The following is an 18407-nucleotide window of genomic DNA, read 5'->3' on the forward strand; positions in this document are numbered from 1 at the left end:
CAGAGTCTACAATCCAAATCTGAGTGACACCATCATCAACTGACAAAAGTGCATCAATCACATCAGCCTTGGCAATCTACATATCCTGCATGTGACATACAAGGGCATCATAATCAACTGCACATAATACATCAGCCTCTATATCTGAAAGCTCCTCTATGATCACACTAGAGGCCACATTGGCCTTTTCTTTGCCTTTGGTTGCCTCAGATACATCTGTCTTATCTTCCTTATTCTTTCTATCTCCTGCATTTTTTTTCTCTCTTGTTCCTTCTTGTAATACCTGCAATCAAGTTTCTTGTGGCCCTTCCGACCACAGTGATAGCAAGTAATATCACTCTTTTCCTTTCCTTTGCTCTTGCTCCTATTTCTCTGTCTTGCACTCGCATTTTTCTTTTCAGACCTGCCTCTTACATTATAAGCTGAGTTGCTGCCTTCTCTACTAGACATACGTCTAATTTCTTCATTCAAGATATAACCCCTCACCCCATCATATGAGAGATTGGGGTTATCGCTGAGTGAAACCACCAAGGTCTCCCAAGAGTCGAGCAATGTCATGATCAAAAAGATCGCCCTCAACTTATCATCAAAGTCCAAATTTGCATCTTTGAGCTGATTTAAAATCCCTGTAAATGCACTCAAGTGCTCAGCTGCAGGCTTTGACTCATCCAATCGCATATTCACCAACTTGCGCATTAAATGCACCTGATTAACAAGTGTGGTGATCTCATAGGTAGTTTTCAGCTTCTCCCATATTGCATAACCTATATCTAAACCCTTAATTTCTATCAAGATGTCATCAGTGACACCCATCTTTATGTAAGCCACAGCCTTTTTATTTACTCTGGCCCAATTTGCATCAGACATTAGTGCGGATTTATCTTCCTGCAAAGCATCCTCACAATCCTTTAGGAACAAAATGCCCTGCATACGGACGTTCCAAAGATCAAAGCCATGACCATCAAATCGTTTGATTTCCACCAAACTCTTGATGTCTGAGCTAGAAGAAGTTGCAGCCATTTTATCACGAACACAATTGTAAATGCACTAAATTGCAGAAGCACAAGCTAAACTAGCAAAATACACTACTGTTCTTTCTCAACCAGAAATAAATCTCTGTTGTTTGTACAAGAACCAACCACCACACGGGCAAAAATGCAGAAATTTACCAAATTCTATACAAATCCCCAAAATTTCAAGTCCCAAAATGCATAAATGTCAGCCAATCTAACCCAACTGAGCAAAATTTTGCCAATACATGAAAAGCCCCAAACTTCTGGGATCCAATGTCAAGAAATTTTGCTCAAAAGAGTAGAATTTTTGACTAATTTGGCAAAATCCCCAAATTAATTGAGGTCACCAGATGCCATGTCTGCAATTTTTGACTCGAAAATCACTGACGGGCATAAACAATGTCAAATCTGAGAGAAGCCCCAAATTTTCGAGCTAGATTTGCACAAATCTGTGACTTGTGCCTCCAGCACGTGAATCCCGCCAAGAGTAAGTGGCAATTGAAGAGATTTAGGGGTTTTCTTTTTTTAAACACCTAACGTGGGGGTTTGTTGACCCATCAGGAGGGTCGCGTGGCATGTCTGCCGGTGACCTACGACCGTCACTGCCCGCCGGTCTTTCCCCGTCACGTTGCGCCTGCACCTGCCTTGTCGCCTGACTGCCTCGTCACGCACAGCCCGTCAGCTGTGTGCTGCGTCAATGCCCCGCTTGTCCGTTGTAACCTGCCTCATCTCGATCGTATTGCCTAGCACTCGTCAGCTGCTTGTTGACGTCTGTGGACTATCTATCACTTGACGCCCGTCAGCTGCCTACTAACGTTTGTGGACTGGGAAGCGTTGGGATTGCCTGCACAGAACCTAGCTCTGATACCAGTTGTTGGGCAGCTCAGCTAAGAGTGACGGAAGTTCGAGGAGTGAGCATGAGAGTGTGACGGCTGGAGAGAGAGACAGAGCAGAGTGAAGTACAAATTGATACAAGTGTACCAACAATGTATTGGTACACAAAGAATAAAATGTATTTATACCTAGGGCACATAAGGGTGCATTCACATGTACAATGTGTGTGTACTATACACGGAGGTTAAACCGGGCCTTTAAAGTTTATCCCAACAGTCTACCTTGGTCATTTCTTACATATCATTTCAAGCGGAGAGAGAGATCGCCTGGTGGAGATGCTTTTGATAGCCCGTGTACATATCTACCTTCATGGCACAAAGTTTCCACACCTCACATCCTTAGCCACACCACAACACAATGACACCTACTTATAGATGTGATCAAAAGGCCACTAACCCAAGCCCCTAAATTTTATCAAGCCTGAGAAGCTCAACAAATAACATGGCTCTAAGCCACACTCTCAATAGCTCAAAGAGCAAACATCAACCCCTTTCTATGCCCACGGAGCACTATGGGTTTGGAGTTTATCCTCTAAGCCAATTGTCAAGCATCCTCTTCATCTTCGACCACATCGAGCAGAACCCAAATCCACAAACCCTAGAGTTCCCGTGTAAACATACACCTTTGCATCTTGGAACATGGACAACCTCCACTTCAATGGGATAGGAGGTCCCAAGAAACTAATAATCAAACGAGTTGCAACCAACCCTTGCAAGACACATCAACATCCTTCTTCTTCAAGATCATAAGCTCACATTGCATGTGAGAGAATGCAAGCGGAAAGGAAAGTGAACACGAAGTGAATAAATGGGACTAAAAGAAATGCAACAGAATGAAAGAACAAAACTAATAGAAGACTAAATTATATAAGATTGCAACAATCAACCTCAAAACAGAGCTCAAAGCTATCAAAAGTGGATGCAACGACAGAAATGTGGAAGACTATTATAATAGACTGCACAATACGAGAGAGAGAGAGAGAGAGAGAGAGAATATAGAAAACACAAGAACAAAGGAGCAAACAACACATCACTTGTTGTATGGGCACTCCCATCAGCTCCCTCTCTCCAACAAGACCTACTCTCGAAGACCACAAGTAAGGAACGAATTCACACGAGGGAGCCCAGCAATAAATAAGCAAAAACATGCCTAAAGCTGGATCAGCTTGGCTAGTAATAAAATAATCATAAATATTGGTCGGTCTTTGGCATAAAATTACAAAAATAAGCACCAAAAAAATGTATAAAATATGCTCCTATGCCCGGCCCACTAAACTGCATCCAAACTCACCCTTGAGCTAACTAATACATTAACAAGAGCATCGATGTGGGCACCAATCAAAGGCGAGAGGATGAGATAGAAAGAAATGGAGGGCTGGCTGAATGATCAATGAATGACTAAACTTACAAATCTTTGTGTATATCAAGCATCTCCTACACTAATCTATATCGAGTCCTAACAACCAAAGTTATTTCTCCATTGCACAAAATCCAATGTTCCATACCCATAAAAAGCATATTGAGGTCCATTATCATTGTATCGAAGAGGGAGATTGTCAACTAGTGATATTTAATTGTCTTACATCCATAGTCACCAAAGACGTTTTGTCTTGTTTCATGTTTCGCAATTTTGAGGTTTTGTTTCATTAGCTATCTTGAGGTTTCAGGGTTTCAAAAAGTATTATTTATAAATAATGAAAATTACTAAACATAAGTAATACTAAAGAAAGAAAATTAGATCCACCTCGAAGTCAAAATTCAAAAATCCAAAACCACAACATCCATTTCACCTACTCATTTAGAAATTAGCATTCATGACTTACAAGTCAAAATATATAGGCTACAAGTAGAAACTAATGTTCATGAGCAAACACCTTGTGGGGAGGCATTTGTCAGAGATCATAGCCTGTTTTCAGGCAGGCAGCAGCTGCACAGTCCAGCTGCACAGTCGGACTGTGCAGTCGGACTGCCACGTGGCAGTCCGACTGCCTGCAGCTGTTTTTTATCAGGCTGCGCCCTATTTTGGCGCCCCATTCCAGGCAGATTTTCGCCTATTTATTGCTGACGTTTTCAGCAGTCTGGCATTCATTCTCTGTCGCAGATTACAGACCGGTGCCGTGCAGATCTCTGTCTCTGTTCGCAGATTTCAGACAGCAGACAGTGCAGACTGCAGCAGACTTCGAGGTGGACAGCAGGTCGCATCGTCGAGGTGGAGACACGCAGTCCAGCGCACTGCACCCGTGTATATCTTTGTATTCAGCATTCTTTATACAGCAGATCTTCAGTGTACACTGTCTCTTTCTCTCCCTTCTCTCTCTGTGTTCTCTCTCTCTCAGTCCTACGCTTCCGCACCGCTGCACTCTGACATGGTATCAGAGCAGTGTTTGAGGGCTGACTGAGCGCAGAATCAACCTGAAGTGGAGTTTCCATCGCGACACAAATTTGCGTTTTTTGCGTTTAAGGGCAGACAGGAGGGCTGCGCCTTGGAACAAGGCTGAAACGAGTGTGGGCGCACAGGAAAGGAGTACAGGTGGTGGATTTGCTGCTGTTTACTGCTGTTTGATGCGGAGAAAGTTTGAGTTTTCAACCTAAAAGTGCAGGTTTTGCTTTTTCATCGCCTCCGGCGGGTGAAGAAGCTTCGGGACGCTGAAGAGCCTTAGCAGGCTGAGTCTACTCAGTCAGAGGGGGCTGCTTTTGCGTTTGAGAAGGCATTGCAGGTGAAGATGTCTACAGAGATGAACCTGGAGTTCCAGGCGATTATGGACCGGAAGGTGCCTGTCCTACCGGCTCTTCCTACAGATCAGAAGCTCGACGGCGACAACTACCGCATTTGGCGCGTTATGATGTTGGCCATTCTGGAGTCCTATGATTTGGCGGAGTTGGTACAGGAAGATATTGACCGGCCTTCGGTAAGAGATGAGTCCAAACTCTCTTCCGATGCTCGTGCGGAGTTGGCCAGGGCCCAGTCTCATTGGGACAAACTGAATGCCAGGATTCGATCCTTTCTCTTTCTATCATGCACTACAGCCGTGATCGCTCACATCGAGCACTTGACGGTGGCTCGTGAGATATGGCTGGAGCTTGATCAAATGTACAATCGGATGACCCTAATGAAGAGGGTTTCTTTGGAGGTACAGATGCGGACCTTGTCCGTCAATAAGTCTTCTTCGCTAAGGGAACACATTAACAAGCTAAGGCAGCTACAGATGCAGGTTCAGAATGCGGGGAAGCCGATCTCCTCCGAAGACATGGCAATTACACTCTTGTCCCAGTTGCCGCCACGATTCGGTACATTTTACTCTGCCCTTATTGCTTCGGGGCGAGAGTCTACTCTTCGGTGGGAAGAGTTGGTTCCTATGGTCTTGGACCAAGAGGAACAGTTAAAGGGACAGAATGCTTCCAAGACGGAGGCGTTGACAGGTCAAGCCTCTCAGAAGAAGGGGAAGGACCAAAAGAAGAAGAAGGGGGATAACAAGTCCAAGAAGGACAAGGAGAAGGACAAGGACAAAGACTCCACATGCCATATTTGTGGAAAGACTGGCCATTGGAAGAAGGATTGCCCTGACAAAGACTCGAAGGACACCAAGAAGAAGGAAACCAAGGATTCTGGAGCGGTGGCTGCACCCTCATCAGCTGCATTTCTACATCTAGTTGTCATTGAGGACGCTTCACCGAATGCTTCTGATGCTGCGATGGCGGCTTCCCAATCTCGAGAGTGGATTATTGATAGTGGTGCCTCACGGCACATGACTCCTTCATCAGATGGTGTTGCCCAGCTGCGACCTTCGCGTGGGCAGGTTCTCATTGGAGACAGCTCTTCTGTTTCTATTGCAGGTCGGGGTAAGATGCAGCTTATTCCGGATGGACGAGGTGGCACCCATACTTCAGAGGTTTTGCATGTACCAGGATTGGGGTACCATCTCCTTTCAGTCCATAAGATTTGCTCCCTTGGTCTTCTGGTGGAGTTTGACAGTTCTACAGTGCGAGTCCTTGATCGTGAATCGAGGAAGGTTCTATCATGTGGATATGAGGAGAACGGCATTTACAAACTGCAGTCTTCCACTGCTCTCTCTACTCTTCTTCTTACCTCACAGTCACAGTCTGAATTATGGCATGCTAGGTTTGGTCACCTGAACTATGACTATCTTCGGAAGGCGTCACGGGGACAGCTTGTTCGAGGGTTGCCGGATATAGTGGTGAGCCAGCAGCCATGTGTCTCCTGCATAAGGGGGAAGCAGCATAGAGATGCCATTCCCCATACCGCTTCGCGGCGGTCTACTTCACCGATGGAGTTAGTATCTACGGATCTATGTGGCCCTATGAGGAATGAGTCCCTGCGTGGGAGCTCGTACTTCATGCTGATCGTGGATGACTATAGCAGGATGACATGGGCCTACTTTTTAGCACTAAAATCAGAAGCTTTCTCGCACTTCAAGGATTGGCTTCTCTTTGAGGAGAACCGATCAGGCCGGAAGTTGAAGACCTTGCGATCCGACAAGGGAGGTGAATTTGTCTCTAATGAATTTGCTCGGTTTTGTGCAGATAGAGGAATTCACCAGGAGTTTGCCAATACGAATACTCCACAAGAAAATGGTATTCTCGAACGGAAGAACCGCAGTGTGATCGAGATGGCGCGCACCATGATGGAGCACCGACAGACCCCCCAGGTTCTGTGGGCCGAGGCTGTGGCTACTGCAGTCCACATTCTTAATCAATCTCCTACTTCGGCCATGGAAGGGATGACTCCATTTGAGGCGTATTTTGGGTCGAAGCCAGATGTTTCTTACTTTCGGGTCTTTGGGTGTGATGCCTATGTTCACATTCCCAAAGCTCACCGTGATAAATTCGAAGCGGCTTCCCGCAAACAGGTATTTGTTGGCTACAGCTCCCAGTCCCAAGGCTACCGACTCTATGATCCCGTCAAGCGGGATGTATATACTAGCCGTGATGTGCGGTTTGTGGAGGTTCCGGCTTCTTCAACGGGTGAGGAGCATCCCGTTCTTGGAGATCCAGGGGAGAGTTTGGCTCCTTCTACAGTTCCACTGGAGCCTGTGCCGTTTGATTATGATTCTGTTTCTGACACAGAGTCTACCGTTCCACCGGATCCTTCTGACGAGTTACCACCGGTGGACATTCCAGAGTCTTCTACTGATGGAGAACGACGAGGGGAGGTTCGGCCTCCTCCTCGCTGGGCCCGTGACACACTCCGTGATTCAGGGATCGAGGGGGTTCCTGAGGAGTGGGGACCGCAGGATGGTCCGCGGCGGTCACGGAGGCACCAGGCGCATTCTTCGGAGCTTGTGTGCTCCAATTATTGTTTGATGTCCCGAGTTATGCAGGATCGAGAGCCCACCTCCGTGAAGGAGGCTTTACAGTCCGCCCCATGGAAGAAAGCTATGGAAGCTGAGTTGGAGGCTATTGAGAGGAATGGCACTTGGTCACTTGTGCCACGCCCCCCGAAGAAGAAGGTGATTGGAGTCAAGTGGGTCTTCAAGACCAAATATCTCAGTGATGGTACTTTGGATAAGCACAAGGCTCGCCTTGTTGCTAAGGGTTTTGCCCAGCGCCCAGGGATTGACTGTCATGACACCTTTGCCCCTACAGCTCGAATGGCAACCATTAGAGCTGTTCTTGCTTTGGCTGGCCATAGGAGATGGCCTGTTTATCAGCTGGATGTGAAGTCGGCCTTCCTGAATGGTGATTTGAAGGAGGAGATCTACGTTGAGCAGCCTCCTGGCTTGGTTCTTCAGATGGGAAAGTCTACAGGTTGAAGAAGGCCCTGTATGGTCTCAAGCAGGCCCCGCGAGCTTGGAACGAGAAGATTGATTCGTTCCTCCAATCTCAGTTGGAATATCGGCGGTCCAAGGCCGATCCGCAGCTGTATGTTCACACTTCCGAGGATGGTTGTGTGCTGTTTGTATTATATGTTGATGATTTGATTGTCACAGGTGATGATGCACAGCAGGTCCAGGAGACAAAGTCAGCTTTACATCGGACGTTCGAGATGACGGATTTGGGGCTCCTCCATTTCTTTTTAGGACATGAGATTTTTCAGTCTCAGAGGGGGATCTTTCTCTCCCAACAGAGATATGTACAGGAGCTCTTGGTGTCTTTTGAGATGGAAGATTGTCGGGCCCTCTCTACTCCTATGGATCCGAACTGGAAGGCCACTTCCCACTCAGCTTCTCCTTTGGCGGATGCTTCCCGCTATCGACAGTTGATAGGGTCTTTGATTTGGCTTCTCAACACCAGGGTTGATCTATGTTTTGCTGTTGGGCTCTTGGCAGGGTTCATGAGTGAACCTAAGACGGTGCATTGGCAGGCTGCTCAGAGGATACTTCGGTATCTGAGGGGGACGTCTGATTTGGGGATTCATTACCCCGCAGGGACAGATGGGTCAGATCTTGTACTTGCAAGTTGGAGCGACTCGGATTGGGCCGGTGACGTGGACCACAGGCGGTCTACAACAGGTTACTGTTTTACTTTGGGTGCAGGTGTTATTTCTTGGAGTAGCAAGAAGCAGCCCACGGTAGCCCTTTCGTCTACTGAGGCGGAGTATCGGGCCGCATCTTCCACCACATGCGAGGTTGTGTGGCTTCGGAGATTGTTGGAGGAGTTGGGTGCCCCCAAACTCGTCCTACATTGCTGCGATGTGACAATGAGAGTTGCATTGCCTCGGCGAGGAACCCTGTTTTTCATGCCCGGACGAAGCACATTGAGATCCAGTACCACTTCATCCGAGAAAAGCTTTTGGATGAGACCATCACTGTGGAGTATTGCAAGACGGAGGATAATCTTGCGGATTTGTTTACGAAGGCGCTTCCTCAGGCTCTACTTCGGCAACATTCCAGATCCCTCAGGCTTCTGCCCTGTCCAGGCTCTAAGAGGGGGTGTCAGAGATCATAGCCTGTTTTCAGGCAGGCAGCAGCTGCACAGTCCAGCTGCACAGTCGGACTGTGCAGTCGGACTGCCACGTGGCAGTCCGACTGCCTGCAGCTGTTTTTTATCAGGCTGCGCCCTATTTTGGCGCCCCATTCCAGGCAGATTTTCGCCTATTTATTGCTGACGTTTTCAGCAGTCTGGCATTCATTCTCTGTCGCAGATTACAGACCGGTGCCGTGCAGATCTCTGTCTCTGTTCGCAGATTTCAGACAACAGACAGTGCAGACTGCAGCAGACTTCGAGGTGGACAGCAGGTCGCATCGTCGAGGTGGAGACACGCAGTCCAGCGCACTGCGCCCGTGTATATCTTTGTATTCAGCATTCTTTATACAGCAGATCTTCAGTGTACACTGTCTCTTTCTCTCCCTTCTCTCTCTGTGTTCTCTCTCTCTCAGTCCTACGCTTCCACACCGCTGCACTCTGACAGCATTTTCGCTTGAGGCGGAGGCCGAAGGTAGAGGAGTGTGTGGAAGAGGTGGAGAAAGAGAAAGAGGAGGAAGAGATGCAATGGAGATGGAGGAAAAGGTAGAATAGGAAGAGATGGAGGAGGAGGAGAAGACACACATGCAAAAGAAGGTAATGGGACATGCAAGGACAGAAAAAATGGGTCATAATAGAAAAACAGCCCTAATGTTTTTTAAATAAAAGCAACCCTTTAAAAAACTTTTTCATTTCACGACCCCGTTTTGTGAAAAGAAACAAAATAGCAAGAGATAAAGGAGGAGATTGGACATACAAGGAGAGTGAAAAAACACGAGTTGTAAAAGAAAAATAGCCCACACGTTCTTTTTAATAAAAGAAACCCATTTTTAAAGAAATTTGTTTTGCAAAAAAATTTCCATTTCACAATTGAAAACAAAACATTTTGCATGTTCCAAGGATTCGCATTTCACCAAGACGAAATGCATTTTTTGATTACTATGGTTACATCCTGACACAAATAAACCTAGTAGATCTTTTTACAAAGGCTCTTTCTCAACTTTGAAGCTTTTTAGCAAGCCTTCACATTTCACCAAGACAAAATGCATTTTTTGATTGCTATGGTTACATTCTGACACAAATAAACCTAGTAGAGCTTTTTACAAAGGCTCTTTCTCAACTTTGAAGCTTTTCAGCAAGCTTTGAACTTATTTTCTTTTGTAAACTGCTTGATACTCTCTACTTCACCTATACAATAGAGGGAATTTTGTAGGCTTTGATTTTATGCCTTTAGCTCCCTCCTATGAGCCTTGTAGGACTAGTTATAGTTAGTTAAGAAAATTGAAAAACATAGGACATTTAGTCATAACAACAAGGACACTTGATCCTAATTTTATGGTTTAGGATTACTTATATTATTAAACCCTATTTTCACCTATAACAAGTGTACATTATTTTTGTCGCAATGCATTTTGTATTGGCTTGCTCTCCTTGTCTCGTTCTCTCACTCAACTCCCTCCCAAAGAATCCCATAAACCATGCTAGAATCAATTGACGCAAGTATTGGGGCTACTGTCAAAGTGCAACGATGCGGAAGCATGGGACCAAGACCGAGAGAGTAAGGTGAACACACACAGAGAGAGAGAGAGAGAGAGAGAGAGAGAGAGAGAGAGAGAGAGAGAGAGAGGAACAAGAAGATCTGCTGTATGAAGTATGCTGAATACAAAGGAATGCAGAGCACACGGGAGCAGTCCGTATGTCTGCATATCTCGACCTCAACAATGTCTCCCTGCTGGACACCTCAAAGTCTGCTGCAATCTGCCCGATCTCTGCCCTGAAATCTGCAACTGCAAGTGTAAGAGAGTGTGCTGGTGTCAGGCTATTTATAGCCTGCTGAAAATGCCAAAAAACTGTCAGATGGGTTGCATTAAATGCAGCCGACTGTACTGCAAACTGTCCAACTGGACTGCCACATGACAGTCCGACTGCATCTGCATATCTGGCTGCTGACATGGCACTGCTGACGTGGCACTGACAGATGGTAAGCCTGCTGCACACACCCAAAACACTCTTGAATGACTGCCCGGCTGGAAAAATACATATGGACACAGCCTAACCGAGGAAAATGCCTATCCAAAGGATGACAATCTCTAACACCCCCTCTCAGATCCTGGATGAGGCATGAGGCTGAGGGATTTGGAATGTCATCGAAGTAGAGCCTGGGGAAGCACCTTCGTAAAAGGATCTGCAAGATTGTCCTCCGTCTTGCAATACTCCACATCTATGGTCTCATCCAAAAGCTTCTCCTTGATGAAGTGGTACTAGATCTCTATGTGCTTCATCTGGGCATGGAATACAGGATTCCATGCCAAGGCAATGCAACTCTCATTGTTGCACCGCAAAATAGTAGGACGAGTCTAGGGGTAGCCAAGCTCCTCCAACGATCTCCGAAGCCACACAGTCTCACATGTGGTAGAAGACGCGGCCTGATACTGCGCCTCAATCAAAGATAGGGCTACCGTGGACTGCTTCTTGCTACTCCAAGAGATAACACTTGCACCCAAGGTAAAACAATAACCTGTAGTACACCACATGTGGTCCACATCACCAACCCCCAATCCGAATCACTCCAACCTGCAAGGACAAGATCAGAAGCACCTGTACCTGCGGGGATAGTAAAGCCCTAGGTCGGAGGTCCCCCTCAAAAACCGTAGTATCCTCTGAGCAGCCTACTAATGCACCTGCTAAGGTTCACTCATGAACCCAATCAAGAGACCTAAAGCAAAACATACATCAACCCATGTGTTAAGGAGCCAAATCAACAATCCAATCAGCTGACGGTAGCAGGTAGCATCCACCAAAGGAGAATCCGAGTGTGAAGTGGCCTTCCAATTCGGATCCATAAGAGAAGAAATGGTCCTGCAATCCTCCATCTCAAAAGTCACCAAGAGCTCCTGTACATATCTCTACTGAGAGATGAAAACCCCCCTCTAAGTCTGATAAATCTCGTGGCCCAAAAAGAAATGGAGAAGGCCTAAATCCGTCATCTCGAACTTCTGATATAAGGCTGCCTTCATCTCTTCGACCTTCTATGCATGGTCACCTGTAACAATCAAGTCACCAACATACAAAACAAACAACACACATCCACCCTCGAAAGTGTGCACATAATGTTGTAGATCGGCCTTGGAGCACCGATATCCCAACTTTTCCTATAGGAACGAGTCAATCTTCTCGTTACAAGCACACAAAGCTTGCTTTAGGCCATGTAAGGCCTTCTTCAACTTGTAAACCTTCCCATCTGAGGATCCAAAGCCAAGAGGCTGCTTGACATAGATCTCCTCCTTCAAGTCACAGTTCAAGAAGGCCGACTTCACATCCAACTAAAAGACAAGCCATCGTCTATGACTAGCCAAGGCAAGAACAGCACAAATCGCCGCCATAAGAGCAGTGGGAACAAAAGTATCACGGAAATCAATGCCTGGGCACTGACCAAAACCTTTAGCAACAAGGCAAGCCTTGTGCTTGCCCAAAGAGCCATCACTATGATACTTGGTCTTGAAGACCCATTTGACACCAATCACCTTCTTATGAGAGGGACAAGGCACAAGGTCCCAAGTGCCATTCCTCTCAATAGCCTCCAACTCAGCTTCCATCGCTTTCCACCAATTGTCAAACTGTAAAGCCTCCTTCACAGAGGTAGGCTCTCTATCCTGCATAACAGGAGACATCAAACAGTAGTTAGAGCAAACAAGCTCCATAGAATGTACCCGATGCCGCCGTAACCTCCGCGGTCCATCTTGCAGTTGCCACTCCTCAAGGACCCCCTCGATCCTTGAATCTCGGAGCGTGTCACAGGCCCAATGAGAAGAAGGCCGGATCTCACCTTGTTGCTCTCCATCTATTGAAGTTTCTAGAAGGTCCACTGACGACAAGGGAGCACTCGATGAATCCCGTGGCTAGGAACTAAGCTGCTCATCCAAAGAAGAGTCCTCCACAGAGAGAGCCTCCAGAGGAACAGTTTCTAGGGCCCAGCTATCACCGGGATCTCCAAGAACAAGGTGATCCTCACCCCCCTCTAGGGCTAGAACCTCCACAAATCGAGCATCACAACTCCTGTAGACATCTTGCTTAACAGGATCATACAATCGATAGCCTTGGGATTGCGAGCTTTAGCCCACAAACACCTCTTGTTTGGAAGCCGCTTCAAATTTGTCACGCTGGGTCTTCGGGATGTGAACATAGGCATCACACCCAAAAACCCTAAAATAAGAAACATCTGGCTTGGACCCAAAGTACCCCTCATATGGAGTCATACCAACAACAGCGGAAGTAGGGGAATGATTAAGGATATGAACTGCAGTAGCCACAATCTTAGCCCATAAACACTGAGGTGTCTCACAATGCTCCATCATGGTACAGGCCATCTCGATTACATTGCGATTCTTCCACTCCAAGATGTCATTCTCCTGAGGGGTGTTTGAATTAGCAAACTCCCTAGTGAATACCACAATTTGCACAAAAACAAGTAAACTCATTAGAAACAGATTCTCTGCCCTTATCCAATCGTAAGGTCTTCAGCTTCCGGCCCAATCGATTCTCCTTAAAGCGCAACCAATCCTTAAAGTTAGAGAAAGCCTCTGACTTCAGCTTCAAGAAATAAGCCCATATCATCTTGCTATAATCATCTATAATTAGCATGAAATACAAGCTCCCTCTAAGGGACTCTGTCCTCATCAGTCCACAAAGATCGGTAGAAACAAGCTCCAAGGGTGCTAAAGACCGCCTCGAAGCCTTGCTGAGAACAACATCGCGAGTCTGCTTCCCACGGATGCATGTACACAAGGCTGCTGGCTCACCACAAGATCCGACAAACCTCGAACAACCTATCCCTTAGACAACTTCCAAAGGTAATCATAATAGCCAAACTGAGCATGCCAAAGCTCGGACTAAGTTTGTGAGGTAAGAAAAAGAGAAGTCAAGACAAAAGAAGACCGCAACTTGTAAACTCCATTCTCCTCACAACCTGAACAAAGAACCTGTCTTAATCCTCGATCAAGAATCCGAAAAGAATCCACGTCAAATTCGACCAAAAGGCCGAGGGCAAAAATCGTATGAACCGAAAGAAGATGATAACCCAAGGCCGGCACATAAAGTACCTCGAATGTATGGGCACCACCACGTCCATCTGGAATAAGATACATGTTACCCTATCCCTGTATAGGAATAGACAAATTGTCACCAATGATAATCTAGCCATGCAAAGGCCGCAAATGAGCAATACCTGCTGAAGAAGGAGTCATGTGCCAGGAGGCACCACTGTCAACAATCCACTCCCAAGTATATGGGGCCGTCAACACAGCATCAGAAGCTGTTGGGGGAATCCTCAACCACCTCCAAATGGAGGAAAGCAACTAATGAGGAAGCAACTACTGCTCTGAAATCCTTTGAAGATTTCTCCTTCTCCTTCTTCTCCTTGTCGGGGCAATCCTTCTTCCAGTGACCTGTTTTGCCACAAATGTGACAAGTAGACTCTGTGTCTTTGTCCTTTTTAGATTTGTCCTCCTTCTTTTGATCCTTCCCCTTCTTCTAAGAGGACTAACCAACCAAGGCCTCAGATTTCGAAGCATTGATTCCTTTCATTTGCTCCTCTTGGTCTAAGACCATAGGAATCAACTCTTCCCACCAAAGAGTCTCAGGCCACCCTGAAGCAATCAAGGCGGAATAATTCCTCCTCTTGGAACAACAACAAATAATAGCAACTTCACCGACTTTGCTCCTTTTCCGCACGCCCACGCTCGCTTCAGCCTTGTTCCGATGATGCACAGCCCTCCCACTCGCCTCGAACATTGGAAACGCAGCCTTGTGTCGCGCTGAAATCTCCTCTTCATATGGGTTCTTCACTCAATCAGTCCGTCTTCACTACTCTGATACCTTGTCAAAGTACAGCCATGCGGAAGCGTGGGACCAAGACTAAGAGAGTAAGGTGAGCATAGAGAGAAGAGAGACAGAAAGACAAAAGAACAAGATCTGTTGTATGAAGCATGTTGAATACAAAGGAATGTAGATATGTACACGGGCGCAATCCGTATGTCTATGTATCTGCAACTCCAAGTGTAAGAGAGTGTGCTGGTGTCAGGCTATTTATAGCCTGCTGAAAATGCCAAAAATTTGTCAAGTCGGCTGTAGCCGATTGTCCGACTAGACTGCCAGTGGCAGTCCAATTGCATCTACATATCTGGCTGCTGACGTGGCACTGACAGATGGTAAGCCTGCTCCGCACACCCAAAACACTCTCGAATGGCTTCCTGGCTGGAAAAATACATATGGACACAGCCTAACTAAGGAAAATGCCTGTCCAGGGGTGACAATCTCTAACACTACACACATCAATACATCAAGTCTAAGTTTTCCACTTTATTGGCCCTATTTGATCAATATTATACATTTCATATTTGCCTCCTATATACCAATCATGATGATAAGATGTCAATAAGCACACTTGGAAGCCCTAACAATTGTGTAGTAAGTGCCCACAATCCTAAGTAACTACCACTTCCAATTGCTAGTCGTCTTGAATCTAGCTCTCAGCCTATCCTCTCTCTCTCCATCATAGGTCCATCAATCAAGGAGATGGCATTGGAAGTGCATGCATGAGTTGCAGAACTAGAGGCTCAAATCAAGAAAGAAAGCGGAGCCTAAGAAAACAGAAACCCTAGAAAGCAAACCAACAAAGTCTTGGATAACCACTGACAGCTGAAAGGCAACAGCAAAGTCTTACTTTGCTTCTTGAGACTGAATCCCAAACTTAAGAAGAGGAACCCTGCAAACTCTAGAAAGACTTCCAAAACCTCAAGTGAAACAGACAATCTAACGACCTTTAAAAAACACTCAAGGAATCTCTAAAAGGGAACCTAAATCAGACTTCTGATGCATGGAAACAGACACAGAGTACTGGATTAACATGTGGTCGAAAACAAAAAGTTCCTGAACCACAGTAACAAACTTTGTCCAAGAAGAGCTCAAAGAATACCTATGTCACATCTTGTCTTTTGAGTTCTCATTGAAATATATGTCTTGCAAACTCATTAACAAGTATGATTTGACGTTAGACATTCCATAATTTTCTCACTGCAGACATAACAATGCCATACCGTTCAGAAACACTGATAGACTTTGCAATTCAGATGCAAGATATTGAGAGCAACTTACAGTCGGTCTCTTTGTGCGCCCATATACAAGTTCAAAAGCTGCTATATGTTCTTTCCGAAATCTCTTTCCTTTAACCCAATCCTTTTTCTCAATAGTTTCTTTCTTATTTGCACTATTAGTCGAGGAATGAACATCCAGCAGTGAAAATTCTTGGACTATAGCATTTTCAGGAAGCATATCATCTGTCGGTTCTTTGTTGGCCTGTTCTTCTCCTATTTCTTCATTATCGGCGAGCATCAGCAATTCTGGAGGCGGTTCCTTCAGAAAGTATAGAACATCCTTTCGATCAAGTCCGGTCTCTCCAACTAGGCTTTTGATCTGTAAAGACAACCAGGAAAAATGAAGTTAGCAGTAAAATGCATAAGCCAGGTCTTAAATATTTCTCTCATGAGATAAAATTTGTGAATCAGGAAATGAGTAAATTGCATGGACAAATGAAGTATCTCACATTAACTTTTCTTCGGGGAATTCTTGCAGCAGCTGCCAGCTTTCTTAGCTGCCACTTCTCCAATCTGACCTCCCTCTTGTCTTCTAGATCGTCATCATCATAATCAGTATCCTCATCTTCAGTGTTACTAAACCCATCCACGATGTCCTCATTCACTGCCTCAGCATCGGCAGAACTTGTTACACCTTCCAAATTCTCAAAAACTGAATTCAGCTCATTTTCAAGCTTTAGAAGGTCTGTATCTCCTAATTCTTCATTGTCTAGATCTTCTGAATCATTCTCCAAGTCTTTCTCCAGCATTTCAAATAATGACTCCCAAGCATCAACTTCCGCTTTCTTCTTCGAGTTCTGCAGAGACACCAAGGTAAATGTATGCAATGGCATCATTAAATGCAGAAAGTGCCAGGTGAGTGCATGTGTGAATTGCGTTGACCCACTGGGAGAAGCTGTTTCTAATTCAACTGCTTGAATATCTCCAAGAAAAGGATAGGATGTTTTCAAGTACACACAGTATGGATGGCAAGGGATGCCACAATACTGGAATATGCGTGCTCAGTTGACTCAAATTCTACCAAAGAGAGAATAAACGCGTATAAGCCACACTTGCGGATGCTCATATGAGCGGAATCCTGTAACAGGATGCAGCCAGAGAGAAGCACCTATGAAAAGCAAGAACAAGACGCATAAAAGGAGAATAGCGCAGGGAACGCATACAGGACTGTGCATGCTTGATAATACCCTGATTGCGCAGACGATGCTATGGAGACTGTCGATGGTTTTCTGGATTGATGTATGCACATGTGCGAGTATAAAGGTTTCTTAAAAAAGGACATGCAGCACCCGTACCTTACCAGCTGCTGCTGCGGCAGAAACCATGGCTCGGCTTCGAGCTTTGATGACCAGTCGGGCGCGAGGGGAGAAGGGCTGGCATGACCACCGTTCCCGAGGGAAACTTGCACCACGAACGTACCTCACCGACCTCCCATGCAGGGGAGGAAGCTGAGAAGAGACTGCGGTTGTTCGACCAGACGAGCAGCAGCAGCAACTCTCTAACGCCATAGCTGCCATTATACTGTCGCAGCTTGTATCCAGTTTTCTTACATTTATGATTTATGACAAGATTTTCTTCTAAAACTCTTCTGAAATATTTTTATGCGACCATCGGCATAAGGCCGGCTACACACCGGGAAAAAGTCCCCACACCGCCCTTAAAACACTCCGGGATTTCTTTACAAGCTAAGCACGATCACATTGGTCTAAGGTAGTTGGCCCATTGGTTAGACCTCGTGCCTTATAGCCCATTGGTTAGAGCTCATGCCTTATAGGGCCATTGGTAAAAACTTTTGGAATAAAATTACTTGTCCTTTCCACTTGGGCTCACACTTGACCTAGGGGCAGCAGAAATGCCCACATCTATTTGTCACCCAAATTTTGCAGGTGCAATTATACATTGACACATCAAACATACGCTCCTTCATTTTGTGATGCAAACTGGCCGTCTAGGCCTGTGTGTAATGGACCTAATATGTTGGGTAATGTCAAAGTAGGAGCTGCACCATGCCCAAGTCCCTTAAATTGGACATGTAGAAACCATATCGGTTGCCAAACAACCTCAAGGGCTCACTAGTTTATGCCAGCATTGTGTGCATATTCTAGCAGAGTTTAATCCTAAGGATGGACCACTCATTATTTGGCTTTATCATTTTCTTCCCAATGCACTTTTCTTTAGTGGACAGGGCCCAAGGATCGCGAGGTAATTACAAGCGACCATCAGTGTGCTCGACTATGGCGGCCAAAGCGCCTCCATCTTACCTACCTTCTTCGAATCCATTCGTGCCCCTGCAGTGTCTCTCTTTCCTGTGATGTGGTCCCATAATAAGCTACCCACATTCTTGAAAATATGCATGAGATCCAACAAATGGTTTATTTGTAAGTGGATCCAATACGGCAATTCGTAGAAAACCGAGAACCTTCGCATTC

At 45.8% G+C, this 18407-nt stretch overlaps 1 protein-coding gene across 3 annotated transcripts in view; it reads right to left on the bottom strand.

Moving 5' to 3' along the window:
- LOC148015171 (protein OVEREXPRESSOR OF CATIONIC PEROXIDASE 3-like) overlaps positions 1 to 17587 on the bottom strand; it is a 29881-nt gene extending 12294 nt beyond the window's left edge. Inside the window, exons 1-4 of one of the 3 annotated variants that reach the window (XR_015688453.1) lie at positions 17274 to 17587; positions 16428 to 16775; positions 15980 to 16297; positions 15801 to 15898 (exon numbers count right to left, since the gene is read on the bottom strand). Coding sequence is in view for 2 of the 3 variants with exons in the window: in XM_087665924.1 (XP_087522050.1) it covers positions 15980 to 16297; positions 16428 to 16775; positions 17274 to 17495 (888 nt within the window). In the remaining variant the exon portion in view is untranslated. The remainder of the gene's footprint in view (positions 1 to 15800; positions 15899 to 15979; positions 16298 to 16427; positions 16776 to 17273) is intronic. The other 2 variants (XM_087665925.1, XM_087665924.1) reach the window with 2 other exon arrangements.
- Between the last annotated feature and the right edge of the window lie 820 nt (positions 17588 to 18407).

Source organism: Lygodium microphyllum, chromosome 24, assembly GCF_053477565.2.
Source record: "Lygodium microphyllum isolate KBCC chromosome 24, Lygodium_microphyllum_v1.1.10, whole genome shotgun sequence".
Lineage (NCBI taxonomy): Eukaryota > Viridiplantae > Streptophyta > Polypodiopsida > Schizaeales > Lygodiaceae > Lygodium > Lygodium microphyllum.